Source organism: Amphibalanus amphitrite, unplaced genomic scaffold (assembly GCF_019059575.1).
Source record: "Amphibalanus amphitrite isolate SeventyFive unplaced genomic scaffold, NRLGWU_Aamphi_draft 000542F_arrow, whole genome shotgun sequence".
Classification (NCBI taxonomy): Eukaryota; Metazoa; Arthropoda; class Thecostraca; order Balanomorpha; family Balanidae; genus Amphibalanus; species Amphibalanus amphitrite.
Genome location: NW_024882036.1, coordinates 213,463 through 227,462, shown reverse-complemented (window position 1 = coordinate 227,462; position 14,000 = coordinate 213,463). Strand labels below are relative to the sequence as shown.

At 53.5% G+C, this 14,000-nt stretch overlaps 1 protein-coding gene across 2 annotated transcripts in view; it reads left to right on the top strand.

Moving 5' to 3' along the window:
- LOC122393565 (unconventional myosin-XV-like) overlaps window positions 1–14,000 on the top strand; it is a 38,196-nt gene that overhangs the window by 15,788 nt on the left and 8,408 nt on the right. Inside the window, exons 3-6 of one of the 2 annotated variants that reach the window (XM_043389746.1) lie at window positions 848–942; window positions 10,258–10,475; window positions 10,811–10,916; window positions 11,414–11,587. In XM_043389746.1, the coding sequence (XP_043245681.1) occupies window positions 848–942; window positions 10,258–10,475; window positions 10,811–10,916; window positions 11,414–11,587 (593 nt within the window). Of the gene's footprint in view, window positions 1–847; window positions 943–2,917; window positions 5,598–10,257; window positions 10,476–10,810; window positions 10,917–11,413; window positions 11,588–14,000 lie in introns of those variants that run through there. The other variant, XM_043389745.1, reaches the window with a different exon arrangement.

The window sequence follows — 14,000 nt, the reverse complement described above, 5'->3', positions numbered from 1 at the left end:
TGTTGTATGGCACACACAGACCCCGCCGTCTGTTCGTCTGCGTTCCTGCGCACCTAACGGTCCACAGACCGGCCGCGGACTGCGGACAACATCTGCCGAGCGTCTCCTGCGGCGCGTTATGATCCACTGCGCCGCCACCGCCGCGCCGGGCGTCAGCTGGCGCGCCGCACACGCCGCCGTGCGTCGGGATCGGAGCGGCGGGAGCCGCCGCTGGTGGTTGGCAGACAGGCGGACCGCTACGGCTGCCGCTAGTGGTGTCTGCGGTACCGCAGCAGCAGCAGCAGCAGCTGGCGCTGAATCAGCTGTCCAGCGGGCGGCACGTTCACAGAGAATGTAGGTCTGAGGCGCATACAGCGGAGGTCGAGCGGGCAGTTATGACACAGCGGTGATGGAATGGCTATAACTATGTGAGGTATGGTTTGTGTGGCATGTACGGCCGTTACCACTTACCCATGTTCGAGGAACTAAGCGGCCTTTATGACACGGAATGACCACGTAAAAGCTTCCTCATGGGACATTAAATGTACAAACAATGAATGAATGAGTGAATGAATGAATGAGAATGAGTGAATGCAAACAGCGCTAAGTGTATCGTTAGTCTGTACCTACTCGGAACAGAGTGTCAAGCAGTCAGAGTTGCCAGCTCTCAGCTGCCTCTCGTGGGTGTCGTTTTTTTCTCGCTAAGTGTATCATTAGTCTGTACCTACTCGGAACAGAGTGTCAAGCAGTCAGAGGTGCCAGCTCTCAGCTCTGCTTCTCGTGACTCGTGAGTGTCGTTTTTTCACCAGTACCGAGACGTACCGTCCGGTGCCCACACCTCCCCCTAACCACCCCATCCCTCCCCCAGGTTGGTGGTTCGGCGCGTACCGCGGCCGTCACGGAGTGTTTCCCTGCCGACGGGTGGTGCCCCTGTCCCGCGGCTGGTACAGCGCTCACCATCAGGTGAGGTGTATTATTTCAGAGACAGAGGTTGGGTGAAGATGATTTTCGAGACAGGTTCAAAGTGATTGAGTATGCTTTACACCGGCCACCTTGCCCGTGGATGTATATTGATGCACATTCATCATAAGACACATACATCTATCCCTTCACACCAGAACTGCTCTGATTGTTTTTCAATAGAAAAACGCAATTCTAACGAATAGTGTTTGTCTAATTATATTTCAAACAGCCTGCGGTCATTGAAACACTCCCGAGCGCCGTATGGCTCGCGGAGGCTCCCCACAAATCGCGTCATCTGTCGGAGGCGCCAGCCGCTGTGAACCAGTAGCGGAGAGCATGTAGCGGGGAAAAACAATTATTACAGAGCTGCGGGAGCTTTTACGAAGCTGTGGCCTGTGGGGACTGGGGAGAGCTGGAGAGAGCTGCGGAGAGCAGAGCAGGAAGCTGCTTAGAGCTGGGGAGAGAGAGAGAGAGAGAGAGAGAGAGAGAGAGAGAGAGAGAGAGAGAGAGAGAGAGAGAGAGAGAGAGAGAGAGGAGAGAGAGAGAGAGAGAGAGAGAGAGAGAGAGAGAGAGAGAGAGAGCTGGGGAGAGCTTTGGAGAGTTGAGGCATACCCACGGTAATAGCTGGCCGTAGTCGGTGACATCAGAACATTCTAGCCATTCTTTTGCAGTTTGCGCGCATATTTTCACTGTGGACTCCCTAGCTGTTAGCACCAGACCAAACGGGATTTCAGTGTCGCTGATTTCAGTCATGAATGCTGCGTGCTGCAGTGCAAAGTGCGAGAAAAGCTAGACAATCTGTCACGGGTTCATGAATAACGATTCATCACACAAAGGGTTACTGCCCATTGTCCCCTTCAATCGCCGCCAAGTGACGGCGCTAGTCGCTACTTCCGTCTTTTCTGAGAGGCTTTGAGGTCACTATAGAGACGGGTCATAAATCCCGCAGTGGTCCGACCAGGCCAGTGACCGCTCAGACTTTCAATAAGGGTCAAACCCCGTACCTGCTTGTTCATTTGAGAATGGCTGGGCAATAGATGAATGCATAATTTTTTTTTAGGCGGCGCGATCAGCTCCTACCTCATCATGCCTCCCCACCTTACATATTATTTAATATTTCGCTATCGTATATTGTTTGCTCAAGCCCGTCGTCGTTAACCATCGGACTTTTATTATAAGGAGAATGTTTACGAGGTACCGTGGGCGTGAACATACTATTTAGTCTAACCAAGTTAGGGTGCCGGCTGACCATAATTGTGAATATAAATCAAAGTAAATAATGATCATAATAACCCAATTATCCAGCCTTATAGAATTGTTTGCCAGTAGTTGTTTGGGAGCCTGAAACTCGTGAAATCTCCGGAAACCCGGTACTTTTTCTGTCGCTATTAGCGTCTTGGAATCGTTGGTCTGTTCCAGGTCACTAGTCGCGCGAGGAAAGGAGGGAACTAGGGCTAGACTTTAATTGTAAGCCTGACATTAATTGTACGCCTCTCTTACTTGATCAAACCATTGCTTCTCTGAGCAACGTCACGATAATGTCTTCCCGGAGCCTTAGGATCTGCGGAAAAATTTAATACTATCTGTAAAATGTACACGCAAAATGCAAATGGAAGTGCCGAATGGTCGGAGAGCAAAAGTAACATACACTGAAAGGAAACGGTTTAGTTCATTTTAATCAGGACCTTTCTACACCTCGAGCGTTGCATTTAATCCTTCCGGCTTTGAATCTCGAGGTGATTCTCGTTAACCCCAATTGCCTAAAAGGGACAATACCAATATTTTTGGCGAATCTCTTCTGATAGAGAGCGGTCCCATCTCATTTTTGACGCCCGATGAAATCGGTACCGTCTCATTTTCGAACTGCTCGCACACCTCCCTCCCTCAGCTGGGAGGCACTGAACCGAATCGGGTCGGTCCGCCGCCGGTGGCCGGCGCCGCTCTCTGTACAGCACGGACACACTGGCCGGGCGTCGCACACCGTTAGAGGAGATTGGGGGCGACAGTTGGTGCTCTTACAGTGGGCGGCAGTCGGTCAGCGGCAGCGCTCGGCGCCGGTGTGGCCCGGCCCCGGACGGCGGCCGAAGTGGAGGAGTGGAGAGGGGTGCACTGTGGGACGTGGAGTGGTGCTCTGTGCAGGGACAGTAGCGCTGCGGTGCTGTCGGTGTGTGTTTCTGGGACAGTGATAGACTAGCTGTGCAGTGATTGACTGTTTGGGACTGAGGGTGTTTGAGGCCTGTGAGAGAAGGACTTGCAGCTTGTGAGCACAACAAATCTCTGCAATGCCGGACCTCAGCTCCCTGCAGACCGAGAACGCGGATCCACCGCCGCCTCGGCCTCCGTCCTCCGAGTCAGCAACACCGTCCATCCCCGTCCCCACCGGCGGCGGTCACAAGTTCTCCTACACCAAGAACTGGGGAGAGGTGAGCGACACGCTGAGGAAGAAGCTCAGCAAGCGACTCTCGGTGCTGAAGGAGAGCGACGACAACTCCGGGGACGAGGACCGCGCCTATCGCTCCGACCGCAGCCACGTGGAGGGCTCGCGCAGTCCGCCCGACAGTCTGCTCTCGGGACACGGCGGATCCCCGCACGAACGCTCCCCAGACGCCCTGCTGGGAGCCGATGGCCTCTCGTCGGTCCGACACTCGCGCGCCGCCATCTGGCAGAAGATATCCTCCGCCTCCGCGGCGCAGGGACCTCCACCGAGCAGGTTCAACCGCGTGGGCACCACCTTCCAGGGTCTCTACGTGGCTCCGACGGGGCCGCACGCCAGCCGAACGAGAGGTGACGATGACGGCACGCGCAGTCCGAGGACGGGGTCGGGTACCCCGGATAGGGAGTACCGCTCCCTGGCGGCCTTTATCACGCGGTCGGCCACTCCGGAGCGACTGCGGGCCCGGGCCAACACCCCTGGAGGGGGAGGGGTGAGCAGGTCCAACACCCCTGGAGGGGGAGGGGTGAGCAGGTCCAACACCCCCGCAGCCGGCAGGTCCAGCCGCGCTGAGACTCCTGAGAGACGCGCCAGTACTGAGACGAGTCCCAGGGCAGGATCCAGAGGACGCCAGAGTCGCATGTCTGTACGGAGGCAACGAGACGAAGGTGAGCCCACCCGTAGCTCAGCCCCATCAAGGAATGGCTCACATGGCCCCAACGGAGATGGGAAATCTCTTGAAAACAAACGGGCCTTTGGTGACGACGAACTGCACAGTAAATCAATTGAAGAAGAGGATATTGTGCGTAACCAAAAACATTCCAAACATACTAATGGTAACGACTTTACAGAACCCGAAACAGTTCCGGAAAGTCTTGAAGATGATGATGACGATAACTGTTTGGCGTGCAAAAGCGAATCCCAGAAGCAGGACCCTGATTCGGCTGCATCAGAGATGAACTCACCTCGATCCATGCGTTCCGGCAAGTCTAACCAGCTCAGTACTGATGGCGGCCTCAGAGAGTCACCTGATGATTACCGCAGTAGCCACAGCAGTTCTGTTAGTCACAGAGAGTCGTCTAAGACAAATATTGAGGAAAGTGAAGATGACAGGTCCACAAGTCGAACATCCAGAACCGTCACACACTTCGTCGAGGTAACGAGCATGGAAGATGGCAACAAGAGAATCACATATGTCGAAAACGGTATAACCGTGGAACCGGTGGTTGTGAGCAAGACCAAAGGGTCTTATAACAAGAAAACGAGAACGAAAACACCAGCTCCAAAAGCTATCCAGGAAGATGGTAGCAAAAGAGAAAAGAGGCATATAGACTCTGAGAGCTTGCACTCAGCTCAGTCATCGAGGAGCTCCAAGTCAAAACAAAACCAGCTGCTTTCTTCCCCTGAACCGTCTAATGTTTCTCATGGATCTAGCCCTAACTCGTACCCTGAAGTCAGTGAACTCCCAGACTCCCCTTCAAGCTCCGAGGCAGATGCCAAAAGTTCAGCAAATAAAGAATGGCCACTGGAACCGGGACCTCACACGGGTGCCATCCCGAAGAGGCGAGATCGGTTTGGAACGCGGGTGGTGAAGTTCCCCAAGGACCGTCCCCGAGAGCTGTCTGGTGAGTCTCCGCCGACTGAGACTCAAGAGGACCATGCAAGTCAACCCAGGGATATCCATGGCCACAGAAATTCCTCCAGTGTCCAAAATGGTTCAGTCAAAGGTTCTGGAATTGAGTCAGCCGGAAAGAAAGAAGAGGTCAGTCCAGCCAGAGGTCCGGAATCCGCTCAGTCGTGGACGGCAGAAGCAGAGATACAGCGAGGCAGTGTGGCCAAGCGCCAGGCGCTCTACGAGTCAATCAGCGAGGTGAATGCAGCGCGGAGGAACCTCCCTGAAACGAAGCCCGAGCTGCCGCCGACGCCTCCCGCGCGGCCCGCAGTGATGCACCCCGCTCCAGCTGCCGCCCCTGCACCTGACGCCACACAAGCTGCCGTCTCTGCCCCCGCCTCTGCTGACACGAGCAACGTGACCTCAGCGGAGTCTGCCCCGGCCGGGTCAGTGACCTCCGAGGAGACGGCCAATGGGACGGCGTCCTCGGTGGCAGGCAGCGACACCAACGGTAGCGAGAGGAACTACCGCCTGCGCAGGTCGGCGCTGGAGGCGCTGCCGGTGCGGGTGCCCTCCGTCAGGGAGCTGGTCAGCTCGCGTTTTGTGGAACCGGTGAGTGCTAAATAGGGGGCTTGAGATAAACTGTGGAAAGGGCTGACGAGTCTACCTCCAGCTGATGTGAAACCGTTTCTTCGGTAGGCCTCCCCTTGTAAATTACCAACCAGCATCCTCGGTGAAAGTCCCTTTCTGACATTGCGTTGACAATTACGAGGCCACTGGGTCATTACAGCGATAATTTTTATGACCACTTAAGGGCATCATATAGCGCTTCATTTCGGCCACTTCTTCCTGTTATGACTGGGGAGTCTGGAGACCTCATTATTACACTTGAACCTAAGCATTTTCGGTATGCGTTTACCCCCAGGTTGTGCGGAACCACTTTTGCTTATCTTATCCCGATGCATCCCCCGTTCCTTCGCCTTCAGTTGTTCATTTCCTCACATCATTCGCTTCATCGCTGGATGAGTTGTTTATCGCCATTGCGTGCATTTCGCTGGGCGGTAATGGTCCATTATCAAGGCACGTGGAGCGGAACATGATTTGTTCAGATCGCACCAAACGACAACAGCTGGTTGACGAAACCGTTACGCCGGGTTCCGGGCGGCACCACCCCGCCGCCAAACGGGCTGCGTAGTCGGGCATTCTGTGGTATCGGCAACCGTTAGCCGTTCTGTGGGACCGATCAGAAGTGGCTTGGTTCGTCTGTTGACGGACTAGTGACGGAGTGTAGGGGTTGCCAGACTGCATTCTTCTCTTCCTCTCCTCGTCTTCACTCCAGTGTCCGCGATGGACGCATACTGACCTCGCTGTTGACGTGCCCTAGGATCCTGCGAAGCAATGCGTCTGCTCTGTTTCCCGTCCTCACCCATTCCCTTCTTCCTGTCTTCATCCTTGCATCCGTTCCATTACGTCCTTCAATCCCTCCGGCCTCCCGCTCCCTCCCCTCTGCATTCCCCTCCCTCCTCCCCACCACTCCCCTTCACCACACGGTCCGGCACCCCGTCCCTCCCCCTCCCGGTCAATGGGGACACAATAGCCCATTATCCGGGCGGGTAGCGCCGATCGCCGTCCCTACCGCTGGCGACGGGCACTGCCTTTCTTGGAGCGGCCACACCGCCGTGCCGCCGATGGAGGGTCGGCCGTCCGCTGTTTGGACTGGGTGGTATGACGTCACGGATGACGTCACCGGCCCGCCGCCGAGCCGGTCCGCCGTTGGAGCCGCTCCAGTCGGCTCGCCTGCCCGTCCGGTCACTACGTACTGATACTTGCGCAAGCACAATGAAATGGATAATACTTGTCTCTGGCGGTGCAGGCGGGCTTTTGGCTTATTAAAAGTGTCCGCTGTGGCATGCAACACATTGTGATGTTTATCTATAGGCGGAATTTATAGCAAGAAGTGTCTTGTCAATCGTTTTAAGCATTTGATGCCTGACTCATCCACAGCATGTGGGTTCGAAACCCGGAACGGAACCTGGAATTTTTTGCCCGTTGGGCTACTCCCAGCGTTCAATGCTTTTCAGAGCTACCTACCCACAAGCAAATGATATTATCTCTCAAAATAGAAATGCTAATGCCTTAAGCTTAAAAAACGGCGGCCAACTTCAGGCTCATAGGCGCGGGAGCCGGGGGGGGGGGGCAGTGGGGGCAGCTTGCCCCCCCCCAACTCTGGGGCCGTGGGGGCGGTGCCCCCACAGCTTTGAGACGGAATACCACACTTTTTTTGCAAATGTTTTCTTTTTTTGTTGAAAAATCCGAGGGGTGAAAAATAAGTGGCCTAAAACCGGTGAGAAACCTAGATTTGGGGGTACCCTAGGTTAATCTCTATTATGGTGTGCCCCCCCCCCCCCCCAGTCGGAAAGTAGTTCCCACGCCCCTGTTCAGGCTTTTCGGACGAATCTCCCGCATAGGGAAAGTATGCGTCGCGAATGCATGCTATCGTAGTTCGAACTACAGACGCCAGTGTGAATTGTCCAGCATCAGACAACCGAGCCGTGCATGGCCCGTCTCTGCGGGCAATTCCGTTTAGTCTCAGGCTGCTCTACACACATGTAAACCGTCGTTTGCCGATAAATCGAAACTCTCCAATTTGCCGAAACTCTCCGGTCTGCCGACTGCCTCTCTAGGCCGGCGCTCAGCTCATTCCGACCGTGTAACCGCCACCTGAAGGCCGGCGTTCAGCTCAGTCCGACCGTGTAACCACTATCCACCCCCGTCCGAAGTGTCCGCTATACGGTGACGGTTTGACGGCGGCGGCGGCGGCGGCGGCGTGGCGCGCTCACCCGTAAAATCGGTCACTGTGCCTGCCCGGTACGGCGGTCAGCCGCACTGGGATCGGGAACACGCCTAGATCGGTCTGCGACGATTGGAGGTGTGCGTTCAGACCCAGATCCATGTCTGAAAGTGCACTGATCCGGAAAGAATCGCCGAGAGTTGGGAAAGGAGGGGTCGCAGGAGCTAGATTTGATCAGATCTGGTGATCGTTCGGTTTACTGGGTCAGCAGTGAAAACTGAAACCAAGTCTGATGAGAGGCGTGTCAAATTGTGTCCATAAATAGTGGTTAAAGTAAGTTTTCTCTTGATCTACCTATTCCCACTTCGTAGATTCCCAACGTGATCAAAGGAGGTTACTCTGGTATCTAAAGACGGACTTTGGCAGGGCAGTGTGTCGGACTCGGTCTGTGTCCGACGTCACCGATATGTATCCAGGAGTCCGTGTCACGTGTGTCCGACATGTGTCCGTGTCCGCCATGTGTCCGTGTCCGCCACGTGTCCGTGTGTCCGCCATGTGTCCGTGTCCGCCACGCGTCCGTGTGTCCGGACTCAGCGGAGCGACCTTGACGGTACATACCACTGGATGGAGCCGCGACGGACGGCCCGATAGTTCCGCTCAGATAGGGTGTGGATAACGTCATACATTCCACCCTGACAGACGGTGGTATTAGGAGGGGGGGGGGGGACAGGGGGCCACTCATGTGAAAACAGTTCTCCATAGCTCGTAACTTCAACCACGTGGCCCGTGTCCGGTGCCCGTCCCCACCAGCTTTGAGGATTATCTTACCATTCAGTCTCTTGGGTTCCCGTCCCCTCAGCCACGTGGGCTCCGCTTCGCAAACCAGATGTTCCCCATCCCTCCAGCCACATGGGTGGCTTATCCTTCATTCAAGTAGCCGATGTCCAAACTTGAGCCTAGCAGTCACATCACACATGATAACTGCTGCTAATTTCTCTTGAACGTTTACTCCCACTCTAAAAATGGTCAATCAGAGCTCTAATTATAGCCGGGTAATCCATTAGGAGTTATGGAGCTTAACTCTGAAGACGGCCGCGGATGGCTGTTTCGTTCTGGATTTACATTTGCTCGGTGATCCGTGCAGCAGAAACGGCGCTGTAACCAGCCGGCCGTGCAATAAATTTACTCAAATAGAGCCAGAGCCGGTGTAATAAGCCAGGTGTGCAAGCAAGTGTGCACACGTGTGCACACAGTGAAAATATGTTTGGATTGCTGCATACAGGTACGATTTGAATCCGTTAAGGTTAAGTCTGAGCCGACCTGAGGTCCGGCACCTACATATATGATTAACTCGACAAGCTGCTTAACTGCCGCTCAGCCCGACCTGTTGGCCCCGGATGTTCCACCGACCGACCTGACCCGACCTGACCTGACCTGACCTGACCTGACCCGACCTGACCTGACCTGACCCAGCGCGCGGTCCGGACTCCGGCACGCGCCGTCCAGTGCGACTGAGGCACCATATGGCCGTACTAACGGTTCAACAGCGGACCGCCCACCACACTACACCCGGTCCACCCGGCTCAGTACGGGAGGGACGATACCGTACCGTGTGACACCTACCGCACGGCGTCACACAAACTCCGCGTCACGGCTCTGCAGCAGCTGACTGGCCGTTATGGTACCGTGGCGGGACGTTACAGGGCCGTGACGTGCGAATAGTGACGGCGTTTGACGCAGTGTCGGCAGTTGGTTCTGAATAGGTAACGGGTGGGAACAAAGTGCTGGATGAGCGAGCGCAGCGCTGTGCTGAATTGATGACGGCCTAAACAGCTAGTAGGAAATTTACGAGACTGACTCTGGTTTAGATGTGAGTGTGACCCACTAAGCTCCTGGCTCCACACACAGACAGACATACAGACAGCAGTCAGCAGCGTTCCGTACCGCGGTGGCTATGCTTATTGCTTATCACTGGCGGCAGTCGGCACTTTCACCCGGTAATGTACCGGTTAAATCCGGATGCATGCACTCCGGTCAGGTCAGCTGCCGGTCAGTCTGCGGAGCCTCTGGAGTGACGGATGACCTAGTGGCTTAAACGGATGGTCAGACATTTATGTATGCATGTATGTATGTATTAAATCCGTAGGCACTACGGCTCCTTTGCACCGCAGCAGCCAGGGTTTATGACCGACGGAACCTGCCCTGAAATGGAAGTTATCAAGATCAGTCTTTTGCTTAAAACGATCTGAAAAGAAAGTTATTCTTAGAACTTTCGCTAATTAATGACCATGGAGATCCCGCAGACACAATCGATGATGATACTCGGGCTTCGTCATGGAGCGCTCGGATGTTTTACGCTCGTTATATCCGGAAAAAAACTGTGTCATGATGACGAGTGTGCTTGCAGTCCCGTGAGTTAATCCCCCATAGTTCCCAGCTATTATGTAGCTTCTGGTGACAACTTTGCATCTCTTCTTGCAGCCCGTCAGTGACCTTGAGCATGGCAACGCAGAGGAGCCTGACGCGTGGATCGCCGAGCCATTGGACGAGGAGCGCCAGGGGGCGGAGTCAGACGGCGACTCGTCCAATCACAGCCAGGACTCGGCCAATCACAGCCAGGGCTCTGGGTCAGCGGTCGACGATGGCAAACACTCACTGCTGCAGTTCGCGATGACGAACTTCAGAGGTGCCGAAGAGAGGTAAGTTCAGCTCTCAAAGATCCAGACTAGATCGGCAAGCTGTTGGGAGCCGTTTTAGAAATGCAGCGTCGCGATAACACTATTATCGTTGATAGTGTCGCCGAGCCTCCGCACCACAGTAATAAGAGCTCAACAAAGCTGATTAACTTACGGGAGAACCGTACTACACCTGCTTCTCGGATAGTTTTGTTGTTTAAAAAATAATATATGAATTTATGCAACAAAACATCTATAATTGAACACATGACATACCAATCGACGACCTCATGTATGATCTGCAGTTTCAAAATAGGACGTTTTCCAGCGTGACATGTTGCAATGTCTCCTGATGTCAGGTACAATCTTGTCAAGGACGAGGACGGAGCGCACTCAAAGATGCTGGAAACCAAAAACAAGAAGAACAAGAAGAAAGGCAAGGAGGACTGGACATGGCGGGAACAGGTAATTAATTAGACCGTACTGCTGCACTGTGCTACCTGTTGGTCAAATTAAAATTGATCGGTTGATGTGAGAGTAAATAGTCGATCAGAGCTCATTGAGCGCTTGTCATTAATCACCCCTTGTCTTCAAAAGTTTTGCTAGGTGACCCGTTTGTCTTCAAGGAATCTTCTCTCAATGGCCATGTCCTGAAACCTCAGCGCTCATAATCTCTTGTTAAAGTATCGCCTCTACTGCAGTCCAGTCCCTAAGTCTCCTTTGAAATCAACAGCTCCTTGCGGGCTCCCATGTCCAGACATCATGTGACCTCGTTGAGTCGTGACCTCCTCCGTCAGGTATAGCTGGTAAGTGGACCGACTGTCCCTGTGACCTCACGTGACCTCATGTGACCTCACGTGACCTCCTCCGTCAGCTGGAGCTGGTCAAGTGGACCGTCCGTCCGTTATGACCTCACGTGACCTCATGTGACCTCATGTGACCTCATGTGACCCTCCCGTCAGGTGGAGCTAGTCAAGTGGACCGACCGTCCGCTCCGCGTCTCGCTGCTGAAGCTGAGTCCTCCGGAGCTGACGCGACTGGCCGTGGAGAGTTTCTCGGCCATCCAGCGGTACATGGGCGACCAGACTCTGCCCCGAGAGGTCACAGATGTGGACTGCGTCTACACGGTTCTCATGGTGAGAAAATGGAGGGAGAGGGAGAGGGAGAGGGAGAGGGAGAGGGAGGGAGAGAGAGAGAGAGAGAGAGAGAGAGAGAGAGGGGGGGGGGGAGAGCGACGGGCAGGGAGCATCTCGTAGGTCCCCAGTCCCAAGACACAACACCGAGGGATACCGTTTTTATTTATTTATTTATTTACGACTTCCGCAGACACTCCACAGTGCAGACGTGGCTATTCTGTGTCAGTTGTTACAAAGTTAAAACATGGGTAGGAAACTTGTCAAAAAATCACAGATAGTATCACAGTCATACCTGCACGCTCACATGTACACATAAAAGCTATGACAGAACAAGTGCCTTAGCAGCGCGCTTGAAGCCCCGCGAGTCTAGCTCCATGGCCCCCACCGGCAACCGGTTCAGCAGCGACACTGCTCGGTAACCAAACGAGCGTTGGCCGGCCACTGTGCGCGTGGCAGGGGGTCGTAGGCGTGAATCCGATCGTGTCACACGCTCACAGGTTCGTGCTTCAGAAAAGGTCGTGAACAGAGAGGCGAGCTCGGCAGGCTCACCACTGGCACGCACATTGTAGGCTGTTGTCAAAGTCCTCAGCTCAAACATCTGTCGCGGCGAGAGCAGCCGCAGGTCATTACGGGCGCGAGAAATGTGGTCATACTTTCTCAAACCGGTGACGACACGAGTCGCGAAGTTAAGAACTTTTAAAAGTCTCGTATCGTTCGCGGCCGACCCGTTGCCGTACACAGCCACGCAGTACCTGAGGCGCGAGATGATCAGCCCCTGAACAACAGCTAGAAGTGCCGGCTGCGGGAGGAAATGCCTCAGGTGACGGAGACCGATAAGGAGGCCAGTGCACCTGCGAATGATGTCACTCACATGTGCATCCCAGGTGAGGTGCCGGTCAAAAATCCCACCCAGGTTCCTCACTGTGTGACTCTCCCGAACGGTCTCCCCACCGATCCGTACGCTGACAGGGGCGAGGTTGCGGGTGTTTTGCTTGGTTCCAAGGAGAAGGAGTTCGGTTTTGGAGGTGTTGAGCTTAACCCTCGCCCGCACATGGGGGGGGGGGGGTGGTTGCCACCCCCCCAGGCAGTCTTTCTGCTCTGCACTCAACATTTTTAGAGCTAGAAGGCTGATTTTTCGTATAGCTGCTCGTCTATCTTTTCTTGATGTCCACTGAAAATTTCAAGTTTCTGTGATTTTTGGTTTCGGAGATATGACCTTGTTTTTCAGGTCATGTCATGACCCAAATGGCCAATTCTCAACATCTTGCGTTTGCCATGGGCCTTGTGAGCTTTTGACACCCTGATTTCGGCCTTTTTTGCCAGTCTTACCTCCCACCTATCATGGAACATGTTGTTCGACGATGTACAGGGGTCAAGGTCAGGGTCAAGGTCAACCTAGGTCATCTAAGATAGGGGAAAGTGGGGTAAGACGGGCACCTTAACTTTGGAGCCATTTTTCGGCCGGTTAGAAACATCATAGAAACGGGAAACTGAGTGAAAACCTTTTACAGACATTTTACTTCCATTTGCCAGAAGATGAGACTTAGACCTGACTCAACAAATAAACTGCAGCTATTTTTGCAAAACCTTGCAAAAACCCATCTTACCCCACTCCATGGGGTAAGACGGTCACATGGGTAGGGCAAGACGGCCAGCTTCTTTCACCGACCAGCACAGCTCGCAGCAAATGCCCGAGATTAGCCGCATTGATACAGTCGCTCGTTGGTCTCAAGTGCTTCGGAAATGGCAGTATACGAGATTCGTGCAGAAGGCGTATACTCGTATAGGATAGGCCCTAGTTCAGAAGCCATGTAGAGCCGTTTTTCACATTCATTATTCGAGAATAAACTGTGCCGAAGGAATATTGCTAACATGTCTGTGAGTATCGGAATCGAACATATTCTTATCAGAAATGCTTCTTTTTTCCTACAGCAACAAAAATATTTTTACCATTACAGACCCATCGGATTCATAGTTGCCCGTCTTACCCCAAACTCAATGTCAGAAGTTCAGCACGATTTTTCTCTGTGGACAATTTGATGCAGACAAAGCAAATCCGCGGTGAATGAACACTGGAGGCATATGAGTGTGCCACAAGTGATTGCCAGTTTTTAACTCTATAGTGCTGCACACAAAAGCTTGCACAATACATTATGAATGTTTTCAATGAAATGAGTGTTTTAAAGAAATCAAAATAAAAGATTATTGACCGAACACAAATTCACCAGACTTCAATGGCGGTGTGTAGTGGGAAAGGCTATTCTGGTCCTAATTTTTCTCGCTCGTAGCGCTATTGGTTTGGTCTGCAGAGGGGGTGCCCGTCTTACCTACCTTGACCGTCTTACCCCACTTTCCCCTAATTGCGTTTTAGGGAAGCTGAATTTACTTTTTGTGAAGTTTTTTGACTGCATTT